Consider the following 12080-nt stretch of genomic DNA (forward strand, 5'->3'; position numbering starts at 1 on the left):
GCTCAGTTGTAGTAGCATCTATCCAGCTATCAATGTGGACTACATACGCAGCTGGGTAAGAAAATCTATCAATAGACAAAAATCTAATAGAGATGTGATATAAACCAAGGCTGATCTTTTTACACATCAACAATTAAAACCAAGCTAACTCAGTCCCTACGAGATAATTACCTTAATGGGAGAAACAAAAGACAAGCTAATCAGATAAATCAGCCATAAGCTAAACTGAACCCCAACATGCTCAAGACTCTTCAACAACATTAACCAACTCATACTCCACAAGCGACAAGTTGTTGTCCTCTTTGACCACAAACTTTTCTGGTTCAGCTACCTCAATGCGGCCCCACTTGTCCACAGCCAGCCTCATTGATCCCTTGAACATGTCGATTTTTGCATTTCGGAGTACCACTGTGCTACCTGGCTTCATCATCTCAACTGCAAGTCAAGTAAGGTTTTCATCAACAAAAACAGCTACATTTATCTTCAAATTCATAACACGCATAAAGAAAATAAGAAACAACTGATCTAAAGAGTGAAATGCAACTCAAAACAGCCTCAACAAGCACCTAAGTTTGCATATTGTATATCCAATTTAATCAAGAAAACTACAAAAGGGTAAAATACATCATATGCACACTAACATGCTTCTGGAACGTATTTGATAATGCCACCACACAAGCCAAAGATTGGGTCAAGCAAGACCTAAAGCTAAAATGCCTCAAATATTCATTGTAACTTCCAACAGCTAAAAAACATGTTTTCCAAAATTAAAGTTAAAAGGTTTAGGTATTTACAGTGCTGTTAACAGAATTTTGCAAATTTCTGGTACATGCTGAAAGCATTTTAAGAAATGAAACATTTATTCATCGTCAAAGAAGGAAGGCTGAGTAATGAGCATAACAGTTTGGATATAGGGTGCTTAACTTGAAGTCGCCACCATTTTAAAACAAAAAAATTGCAGAACAAACATTTGAAATGAGATGAAATCACACTAAACGATGACACTATAGAATACAATTTTCCTACTTGACAATTTATTTTTACTGCAGATATTTTAAACTGAAAACTAGATGAAAATTTCACATTAACATTTTCAGACTAAATAAAATAAAAGCAATCCCGCAGAAAACTTATTGACTTACTCAAAATAATCGATGAAATTTATTTTTCAAAAACAATACAGATAAGTTTCCGGCTGAATGTGGGCAGTGACGACATACCCTGGTCGTTGCGGGCGGTGAAGAGGATCGTTCCGGTGTCATCGCCAACCAGACACTCGGCGATTTTCGTGTTCTGATTTTGAGCTCCGCGAAATGTCGGATTGCGTGGCTTCTTGTTGAGAACGGTCTCGGCAGTCACTACTTTCACTGTCAGCGTGTGCCCATTCGTACCCGGCTTCAAGCTCTCGACTTTCACGAATACCGGCTTCCGCAACTCCGTCTTCTTCTGCGCCGTTGTCGATGATGCGGATTTGGTTGCCATAATTGGTGACGCGAGAAACAGACAAAAGGGAAAATGAAATGTTTTTTTGGGGTTTTGGGGTTATATGGAAAACCCTAACCCTAAATTCGCGATTGAAAATTTTGGGGCTTCGAGAACGACGTCGTTGACTGATTCTCTCTTTTATATGGGCCTTTATGCATGATTTGTATTGGGCCTGTGCATTGTCTAAATAAACAACATTTGTCAAAACTAGTGTACAATTTTTTGTAATTGTATTTGGAATATTACCTCATATTTTATTTTATTTGATAATACTAAGCATATTCCTTTAAGCTTTGTGCAGCAAAAAATATATTTGGTTGGTATATGAATAGGCAAATGTACACATCATGTACAAACAAAATCTCCACACAATTACACTTTCCTCATATCAACAAAGAGTCATCAGAAACTATAGTCAACAGAGAGTACTTCACTTTGATTCGTATCATCCCATTCTCCACGCAGAGCTTTGCTCCGGTCACCACCCAATACCCCGGCGTATCTTCCGGCCCCCTCACCATCTCCTTCGTGTCGACAAAATGCGCCATCTTGGGAGCTCTGGCCGGCGAAGGCGGCCCTCCCGGGTACACGGCCGAGTTCAAATCCACCTTTGGCGGGAGCTTCTGAGGTTGATTCAGAGCAGTACTAAACGGTGTGGTCATCAGCATCGAGATCAACCCCGACTTCTTTGACGTCGCGGTTGGCCCGTCCCATTCGGACCGACGGATGACTGCCGATGCCACCATCGAGAACCCAAGCCTCATGAAGAGCACCTTCTTCATTCCGATCCCCTTGACCTCGAACCACGCCCTCGTCACGATAGAGGCGGAGTCGTCAATCCGTGCACCGAGGTACTCGACAGGAGCAGTGCATATGTGTGAGAATATGCTCCACTTGACCGGCTCAAAGTAACCGCGGTGCAGAGATTCATCGTCTGGCTCGTAACTGTGGTCGGGCGAGAGCTGGAGTGAGTCAGGGAGTGTTGATAGATGCTGCAGATGAATTGCCAAGTGATCACTCCTCTTTCCTTCCAAGTATAACCGGATGCCCGTGACAGGCCGGCTACCCGTATCGACCTGAACATTTGTTGTCGTTAACGGAAATCATGCGTGTCCGAAACACTAGGACAACAGTATGAGTGATGTTTACCTTCACAATATTGACATAGAGCTTAGGACCCAAAAGAGAGAACTGAAGAGCTGGAGACGACTTTTTCTTGCGACGAGGTCCGAGAGGAAGATCGTTGTATGCCGGTGCCCACTGCCTTGGCAACTGATATTCCAGAAACTGGGCCAGTTCCTCTTGAGGTGGTTTATCTGCACAAAAATGTGGAAAAATGAAAATATTACAAACTGTCAAAAATAGTTAAATAACCACTTTTTTTATCAACTTATGAATTGATATGAGCATACGCACATCGGAGGTAGAGATTGATTGCGTGGCTTAAGAAACCACTGCCCCGGACACCGCTGAGCAGGGAAACAATAGGCACAAAAGACATCGATATGACATTGGGATATTGAGAAACGGTCGAAAGCCACTGGTTATGACTTTGGGAGATATCTAAACCCCCTCGTCCAACATGAATGCTCAACAAATCCTACATACAGAAATCGATATACTTAGTTGCTAAGAAATATTGGAGAAGAATTACTTATCAAGTAATCTGATATATAAACTTACTTCATTTTTGGAGTGGGAAACAACGGGCGGTCTCACTGTACTTGCAAATGGTAACTGAAGATCCCAAACTATGGATTGTTCGACCTGCAAGCAGGGGATTCTTTCATGTTTAAATATCCGAGTATCAAATTTAAGGAAAATAGAGATGGTTTTCGAGTGCATTAGCATGGTGTGGACTCTAATCGTCCAAGTACCTTCGGCTTTCTTGATGATATATCTGAGTTAGCTGCGGAGTTTTTGTCTCCGTCTTCACGGAATCGTTCATCTGCTAACTGCTTCAACAATTTCTGCACTTCAGCAGGCTGGAGATTTGAATTTTGAAGCTGCTTTATGTGAATTACATCTTTACCTCCCATTTTAACCCCAACGACAACATGAGTACCGTATTTATCTATAAACCTGGAAATTCAGGAAGTCACTGATCAGTTACCATCAAGAATATCTGATGCATTCGTTGAGAATACTGCACTTCCTTTTTCACGCTATCACATAAACAGATTCTGGTAATAGGAAAAATGAGGTTTGAGTAACGGAGCTTACTCAGCAAGAGCAACAGGATCCCATGTAGACGGCACTTCCTTTTTCACGCTATCACATAAACTCAGTTGAGATCTCTCCAACTCAATTGTGTACAAGCCGATGAACCAACCATCAAACGCGAGAATTTTGGTTGTGGACGCATCGTTCTGCCAGCAGCCTTTGAAGCCGAACATTGTGTTGAACAGACCAGATGGTATTTTACCCGACAGAGACAACTCCTGGTTAAAATGAGCTGACATCTGTACATTTCCAAGCCAATGAAATGGCCGTGTAAGAGTTTTGACGATGTCGTAAAGATCATCACATATTCACATTACACCTAGAGATGATAATCCAAAAATTTTCCTCCCATGCATGGATGATGGATCCAAACATAATTACTATTTTCATGACTAAAATCACAAAAAATCAGCTGGATAAATCGGCTGAATCATTCTCTGTTTTAAAAAAATATGTAGAAGCCATATTCATGAATGACAACTACAAGTCAACATTATACAGCATATCATAATGCCATTTATGATAGCAGTGCAAAATAAACAAAATTATCATTTAAAAAAAAGGAAATTTATTCCATCAGTTTTGTTCAACCACTCAAATTCAATGAGGGTTAGCTCAACGGTTGACTTCAAGATTAGAAGATGCAAGACAGCTCTTTTTGAATTAGGAACCAAATTCTAGACCATAGATGTAAGAAAAAAGATAATTTTTTATTAAAATGGATAAATTTTAAATCTGAATTTAAGTTATAAGCCGCCATATTTGAACAACTAGCTCTTAATGTAGCTCAGAATTGTAGCTGAAAATGACAAGGCAATATTTATTTGTCTTTACTTTGTTAATAATAGTATGACAGAAAGCATAGACACAAAACTAATTATCAGTAATAAACACTTTTGCTACCCTACATTCCGTTTATGCTTTTAAAATTCACTATTTATCACTAATTACATTAAATCAACGGGATTTACGAGAAAATTGACTTAGTCATAAATCATAATTCATCAAAATCTAATAATTGAATTTTCCAAGAAAAGATGAAATTAATGAATTGAGGTACCTGATTGAAGGTGAGGGCGTCGGAGCTAAACCTTGTGCGCTCGCCTTTATCACACTTGATGGAAGAAGGGGCGGCGGAAACGACGACGTTTCCGGGAACGACTAAGTCCTTGGTGCGGGTCCGGTCCAGTTCAATGAGACCCGACCCGGAGGGGCCGTGCTTGCAGGCGGAGAGGCGGAGATCCGACGTCAGGTCGTATCCGAATCCGATTACGGAAACGGCCTTCTCCGCCGCCGCCTGCGCGTCCATCCGAACATTGCTGGTCGGATTGTACGCCATGGAGCTGCTGTGTTTGGAATTCAAAGTTGGAATGGAGCTGAGAGGTGAAATCAATTGTTTCGTTGACTCTTTTATACGGTTGTTTAATCAATCATCGGTGGACCATGTAAATCACTTATATACCCTCGGTCTGCTTTTAATAAAACGAGGGTAGTTCTGTCACTTTATGTTTTGTCTTTTTATTTTGTGTTGGTGTAATTAGGGGTGGTTCGGTACGGTATATCGTACCGGGAGTGCCATACTATATACCGTATTGAAAGTTACGGTATGACAAAAACCATACCGATACCGTACCGTAAGTTTCGGTATACCGGAGTTTGGTATATCGGAAATTCGGTATGACAGTTTTCCATACCGTTACCATACCGTGTTATCGGTATACCGTACCGCATTTCGGTATACCGTACTTTTGCGTGATATACCGAACTACGATATGGCATTCCGATATACCATTATACCGTGTTTTGCGGTACGGCATACCGTTATACCATTATACCGTGAAAAAATCTATTATATCCAAAATATTAAAAAAAAATCTAGTTTTCAACTACTTCAAAAAATAGGGTTCCCAATTTTGATTCTTTTATTTTTTATAATAAAAATTCTTATTTTTTAAAATTTAGTTTAAATATAACATATATAAATATATATTTATATATTATATATATCAATCGGTATACCACGGTATACCGAAGCATCGGTATATACCGAATCTTCGGTATACCGCGGTATGGGAAATCTAATACCGTTACCGTACCGATCTCTATCGGTACGGTATCATACCGTACCGAAAACTACGGTATACCGAAAAAAACGGTATTTTCGGTATTTTTTCGATACGGTAAGTCCGGTATTCTGGTATTTCGGTATAATTCCCCAGGCCTAAGTGTGATGAGATTATAATTTACTCGGAATGTCCGAATTAGATTTATTAAATGGATTATATTAGACCCCCCTTCTTACGGTAACAAGATTTTGATATTTTGTTAGATGGATTCAAGATGACTTTATTTTAATTTATATTAATTCTATCTCGGAATACATAATATCTATGCACACAATTTTATTTGATATGCCTGTCATTTATTGTTAGTGTCAGCCATCATTATTGTCTATATATTCCGGCTTAGTAAACAATCTTCTTCCCACTTCATAAATTTCATTTTAAGGACTATATGCTATGTTATTCACAAGATTAGGTATATAAACTAGCCATTGTGACATAAGAGTATGTAACTCTCCTCTTACAATGTAGGTGTAGGTGTATGGATATGATATCACTATGAATGAGTTAGGAATATTGGACTACTTTTAGGTTTCACATGTGTATCAGTTTTGAGTTGTTATAGATGGGATGCGCATTATAATATACTTTATAGGATATTTAAAATTAACTTGTCTTAAAATTGTCTACGACTAAACTTTCTGAATGAGAGAGCAACACTCATACCTCTATGATTAATGATATGTGGTTGTCTCGATATTAAGTAGTAGATCATATCTATACAACCAAATAACATCCGTGAGACTCAATCTTAGTTAATTTTCCAATCTGAACACCATGTTAATAGTTATCAGACATAACTAAGGTAAGGAGCTCTTTTGATTACTATTATCCATTCATTTAAACTATATAATTAGCTCCAAATGTTATTTTGCTAGCATAATATAGACCTATTATTTTGAGGTATTAACTTGATGCATACTTCAGGAATATATAGACTTGAAACGAGTCTAATAATTTTTTCATGAAGTGTTACTCTTTAACTATAAAATGATATATTGCACTGCTTTTATTTTATTATAGTTAGTCGATCACCTTGGCCAGTCAAAAACAGATTGTTAATTGGCACTCTTTTGTAGTACTAATATTTAACTTTTTTTCCTTCTAATTTCATGTTTGAGTAATAAAAAATAAATAGTGAACAGTTGACACGGAGAAGGATATGATTAATAAATGTATTCTCTTAATGTAATCAATTGGATTTATAGCCGATTTTTGGGCAAATTGCTCTGTCTTAGGACGGAAGTAGCGTGGGGGTTAGGGGGTGTTGACTTAGACTATTTATTCTCTGACTCGTGAAACTCTTTTGGGTTTTGTCAATGTGAATTAGCGTTAGTTGATACGGCGGCTGACGACTTTGTCTTCCTATGACACCTGGCAATCTACGATGTGTACGAAAATCCAATAATATTATACTCCATCTAACTACTTTTATTCATAAAAATAAAATGATTTTTATTACAGATAATATTCCACAATTGATATTGTAATGATAATTCTTTGAGGAGGAAACATCCTCTTCATTACTGGTTTACTTTTAATGTCCGAATCTAAATCCGTGTGCTTTTTCCAACCGTGTATTATGTGGATTTTGAACTGCAAATTATGGTATCCTTGCAACTTGCTAGGAGTAGTATTCTTTAAGGAAAATGCCTAGCTAGCTAAAGGCAGACTTGTTATTTTACTTAGTTTGGTGCCCAATTAATGCTAGGAGGGAGGGTCATGTCCAAGGGAAACACTTCACTAACCGGAGATAAACTTCAATAATAGAATTCGCTCTTATATATTTGTAATTTTTCAAACATCGTACTATCGGTAAATGCTAGTAGTTGTGTTCATGTGTATGCATCACACCCAACTTAGACATGAATATGTGAACTCGGAACCTAATCCCAATTACATCTACAAATTTATGACAAACAATACGACTTGATCAGCGAACATTGAATGAGATTATGAGAACGTCGCAGCTGGGTTGATTTTACACACCTTCTTGTGAAGCTATGATCGTGAATATGAAATAATTAAGATCTCATGAGTGTGATCACACGACCTCATTAATCATGTAACAAGAGTTATTCTAACTAGGAGTACTATATTATAATTCATTCATCCTCCATCTACTAATCATACATTCATACTCGAACTAGTAAAGAGTGTGGATTAATTGTTTGGATCGTAAGGACTAACTAAGAGTGGTTGGGGTAGCCATTTGCTACGAGTTATTATTTGAATTGTTCACGGCGAGATATTATGGGATTTAAAATAAATAGAATTGATTGAGAATAATGGAATTTGAATGATTTTGGTGTGTGCAATGCATATTTGAAGAAGTAGAGGTGGATTCGAATAATTTCAAAAACAGTACTAAGGTTTGATGCGATTTACACCGAGGAAATTATATGACTGCTTCTAGTTTGTAACCTATGATATGAATGTTGGGGAAATTGATTTCACTTCAGTAACAAAATGAATCGTAATAATAAATGAATTGATTAATTTAATGCCGCCGACCAAATAAGTAGGGGGTTAATATTCCCCGTCTTTAACCGCGGCGGGCTCTCCGCAGCCGCGCCTGCGCCGACCACGTACGCTGTAGTAAATGATCTAATAGTTTCAACGCAGCGCAGCCATTGTGGAAATTCATGCACTGTTTTTTCTTCTTTTTTCATACATGTTACGAGTTTGTGAAACATATTTGGCACATATATAAATTAATGAATCTGCTTTTTAAAAGATGAAATGAAGAAAAAAGTTCATGTCGTAGTGCGGCTGTTACGTGGAAATTTCGTTGACGTGAGTAAACCATTTCATATCGGACATTTAATTGGTCGACAAATACTACCCAAAATATAGTTTGTTAAAAGTAGATATATTCGTTGGATAAATTTCTCATATGTTATGAAGTTGATTATAAAACACACAAATTATGGTCATATTCGTTATATAAATTTCTCATATGTTATAGATTCAATTGCTAAAGCTAATAAAAATGAAAATTTATCTGAATTTTAATATTGTCATGGAAACAAATCAGAAAGTTATAGGTAGTTGTGAGATTGTAGAATTAGTCATATAATTTTTCAATCCGCAACGAAATAGCTGATAACAGAGTGCATCTTGAATTCTGAGTATGGGGTGCAATAAATAATTTATGGCATAGAATGCAAAGATTGAGAGGAGTCGTAGTAACCAAGTTTTTTAATGACTCAAAGATAACACTTGTAAATTATTGTATAGTTTTACTTTTAGCACTTCTTCTTTCTCATCCCACACCTTTCTTATCTGTTGCATCGTCGCGTCCTTCTCTTGTGAATACCGAAATTATTGACGTCGCTCATCTCATCTTCTATTGTAGTAATATGATGGATACATCATTGGCCGATAAGATGATTCCCTCCAATTAATAAGTTGATAATTATATATGTGTAATCTATAGCTTACAAAGGCAAACTTTTGTAATCTATAGCTACAAATAAAACTTAAACTACCATAATTTAATATTCGAGCTTTGTCATGTGCTTGAGTGTTGAAACTAAAAATTCATATAGGAGTAAAATGTATAGTGAAAATATGCGGTGGCTAGCAAAGAATGGAAGATTTAATTAATGTTATGTTGGGTTCATGTCATATAGTACTAATTTTATGGACTAACATTAAAGAGATAGTACTACATACTACTACCTCCGTTTCATAGTAGTAAAATCATTTTGCTATTTTGGTACATTCCATAATAGCAGAGTTATTTTTTTTTTTTGATAAAAGTCAACATATTTCTTTTCATTTACACATAACTTTTTCTTAATCTGTGTGCCGAAAAGAAATGTCTTCACCGCTATAGAACGAAGTGAGTAGTAGTAACGAGAAACACATGCCATTCATAGCAGATTGTATAACACACTCACTCGTTTACACTTCCCACGTATCTAATCAGCAATGCCGCCAACGAATCCTGGTTGCCACGTAACCCATCTCCCCCAATTAACCCCTCTCTCTCTCTATATATATATATTGAGTAGTCCCATTTCCACTCATTCTCTCCCCCAAACAACTGAAGCAACCCACTTTGATGGCGGCGGCTGGCCGGCTCCGCGACACCACCGACTCGCACTTCCGCGGCGTGAGGAAGCGCCCCTGGGGCCGCTTCGCCGCCGAGATCAGGGATCCCGCGAAGAAGAGCCGCGTCTGGCTGGGCACTTTCGACACGGCCGAGGAGGCCGCCCGCGCCTACGACGCCGCCGCCCGCCGATTCCGCGGCCACAAGGCCAAGACCAACTTCCCTCCTCCCACCGATTCCAACCTTGTGCACCTCACCCTCGGCCGGCCGGCGATGCTCAATCTCCGGCCCGAGTCGCGGCAGGAAATTATCCAAGTGATTAACCAAATGCGGCGCCCCACGCTGGATTTTCTAGGGAGCGATTCAGAGTCGTGTTCGGCCGTGGTGGACATGCCGGGAAGAGGCATCGCTCTCGATCTCAACCTCCCTCCTCCCGAATATACTTAGTTGGAGGAATTTGTATCCGAGTAATAAAAAAACTAAAATATTTAGATGGTTAATTGTAGATGAGAGATCGAAGACCGTCGGATGTCAATAGTTAGAATATGTCCCATTTTCTGCCGGGATTTGGGATTTGGGATTTGGGATTTGTTGTTTTCTTATCAATGGAATGCTATTTCAGCAAAATCAACCGCTTCTTTAATTTGTTTTTCCTTTTATTGCACGTTTTCGCTATACATATAAAAAAGAAAGAGACGGAAAATAGCTCCGGCCGGGAAAGGGGGCTAATTCGGCGCTACGGTTAGGCACGTGTGGTGTCAGTACGGACGGACACTAATTGCTGTGGCTTCCGACTTTTGCCACGTTTATTTTCATACTACTTGTATCTTTTGTTTAACGTACAAATACATTTCATGATATTTTTCTTTTTTTAAGAGATAAAATGAAAAATGCATACGTACTTAATTACTTGCAAAATTAAAAATAGTGTATGTGTTTGATGATTCATGACAATGACAGCTTACGGAAACAGTCAAACCTCGAACGAAACTACTACGAAAATACGGCATTTATGCCGTATATAAGTAAATGATTATATGGTATATACCTCTTTAATTATTAATCACGTTAATCATGAATTTAGCGGATCATTTCTATTGGTTCATATCGGGAAAATATATTAAATGTTTAATGTTATTGATCCGAACGAAGGTTGAGTTATTTATTAATACGTCTTCTCTAATTTGTTGTGTTTAGACTGGACTCGAAGTACATGTTCACAATCAAATGTGCTTCAATGTCTTAAATAATTAAACCATCATCCATTAATTTCATGACTGAAAATAAGGGCAAAAAATAATACATGGTCTTCTCACTTGACAGACTATAAGTTTAGCAATTAATATAAAAGATTATATACGCCTCATAATAAATGGTAGTATCTCCAAATCACGCGCATACTCGAGTAATAAGTACCATGGTAGTAGTAGACATATTTGGATGACCAAATGCATACACAAGATTTCATTTAAATGTACTTATATTTAGTACTGCAAAACAAAGTGGTCTAGAATGAATAAATTGTATGCTCTCACTACCAACCCATGTATATGGCAGTGGGCCTTTTATGATGGGCTTTCTACTATATAACTATAAAGTATTCTAGTCACTAATATTTGACCATAATGTATTTAAGCTGTTGAGCATAACAAAAATTTCATATAATGCACGATAATGTAGTAAATCACAATTTATATCCATCTAATGCAAAAGCTACTGTTACAATGGCGCAACAAAATTGTAAGAGCATCTCCAATGCAAATAGGCCATTCATTCTCTCTCCCTGGCATGTCAGCAGCATTAAAAATTCACCTGCCACATCAGATTTAGGCCAGCCATAGGCCAGCCGCAATAAAAATAATTCAAAAAAAACTACATTTACGGAATTAAAATTACGATTAAATTACGGAATTAAATTTCCGAGACATATACGAGAAAATTCATTAATTGCATTAAAAAAGGTACATAGATAAAAAAAAATTACATAATAAAGAAAAAATCCAAGATCATGTTGTGCAGGATAATGCGAGGGCGTACATTATTTGGGAAAAGCATGTGACATCCCTGGCTTACACGCGTTGGACCACTTATTGCCGCCCATCGAGGCTGGAGCACACCAAATGCGCGTTCCACGTCCTTGCGCGTTGACTCCTGCCGTTCCGCAAAGTAGGCCTTCCTTTCATCACTTGCGT

At 37.9% G+C, this 12080-nt stretch overlaps 3 protein-coding genes across 3 annotated transcripts; 1 reads left to right on the forward strand and 2 right to left on the reverse strand.

Moving 5' to 3' along the window:
- Positions 1 to 72: 72 nt before the first annotated feature.
- Positions 73 to 1561, reverse strand: LOC125198361 (uncharacterized protein At4g28440-like). Its single transcript, XM_048096718.1, has 2 exons — positions 1221 to 1561; positions 73 to 435 (listed from the first exon to the last, which is right to left on the reverse strand). Exons 1-2 carry the CDS (start codon positions 1480 to 1482, stop codon positions 242 to 244), a joined length of 456 nt encoding a protein of 151 aa, XP_047952675.1. The 5' UTR covers positions 1483 to 1561; the 3' UTR covers positions 73 to 241.
- A 205-nt stretch (positions 1562 to 1766) lies between these two features.
- On the reverse strand, positions 1767 to 5096 carry LOC125198360 (MACPF domain-containing protein NSL1-like). The gene is made up of 7 exons (XM_048096717.1): positions 4769 to 5096; positions 3709 to 3947; positions 3363 to 3567; positions 3169 to 3252; positions 2902 to 3085; positions 2635 to 2801; positions 1767 to 2561 (listed from the first exon to the last, which is right to left on the reverse strand). The coding sequence occupies exons 1-7, from the start codon at positions 5045 to 5047 to the stop codon at positions 1869 to 1871; spliced, it is 1851 nt and encodes a 616-aa protein (XP_047952674.1). The 5' UTR covers positions 5048 to 5096; the 3' UTR covers positions 1767 to 1868.
- Positions 5097 to 9847: 4751 nt separating this feature from the next.
- Positions 9848 to 10515, forward strand: LOC125198358 (ethylene-responsive transcription factor 11-like). The gene has a single exon (XM_048096716.1). The coding sequence runs from the start codon at positions 9901 to 9903 to the stop codon at positions 10333 to 10335; it is 435 nt and encodes a 144-aa protein (XP_047952673.1). The 5' UTR covers positions 9848 to 9900; the 3' UTR covers positions 10336 to 10515.
- Positions 10516 to 12080: the final 1565 nt, after the last annotated feature.

The sequence above is a fragment of the Salvia hispanica genome, unplaced genomic scaffold (assembly GCF_023119035.1).
Source record: "Salvia hispanica cultivar TCC Black 2014 unplaced genomic scaffold, UniMelb_Shisp_WGS_1.0 HiC_scaffold_139, whole genome shotgun sequence".
NCBI classification, from domain to species: domain Eukaryota; kingdom Viridiplantae; phylum Streptophyta; class Magnoliopsida; order Lamiales; family Lamiaceae; genus Salvia; species Salvia hispanica.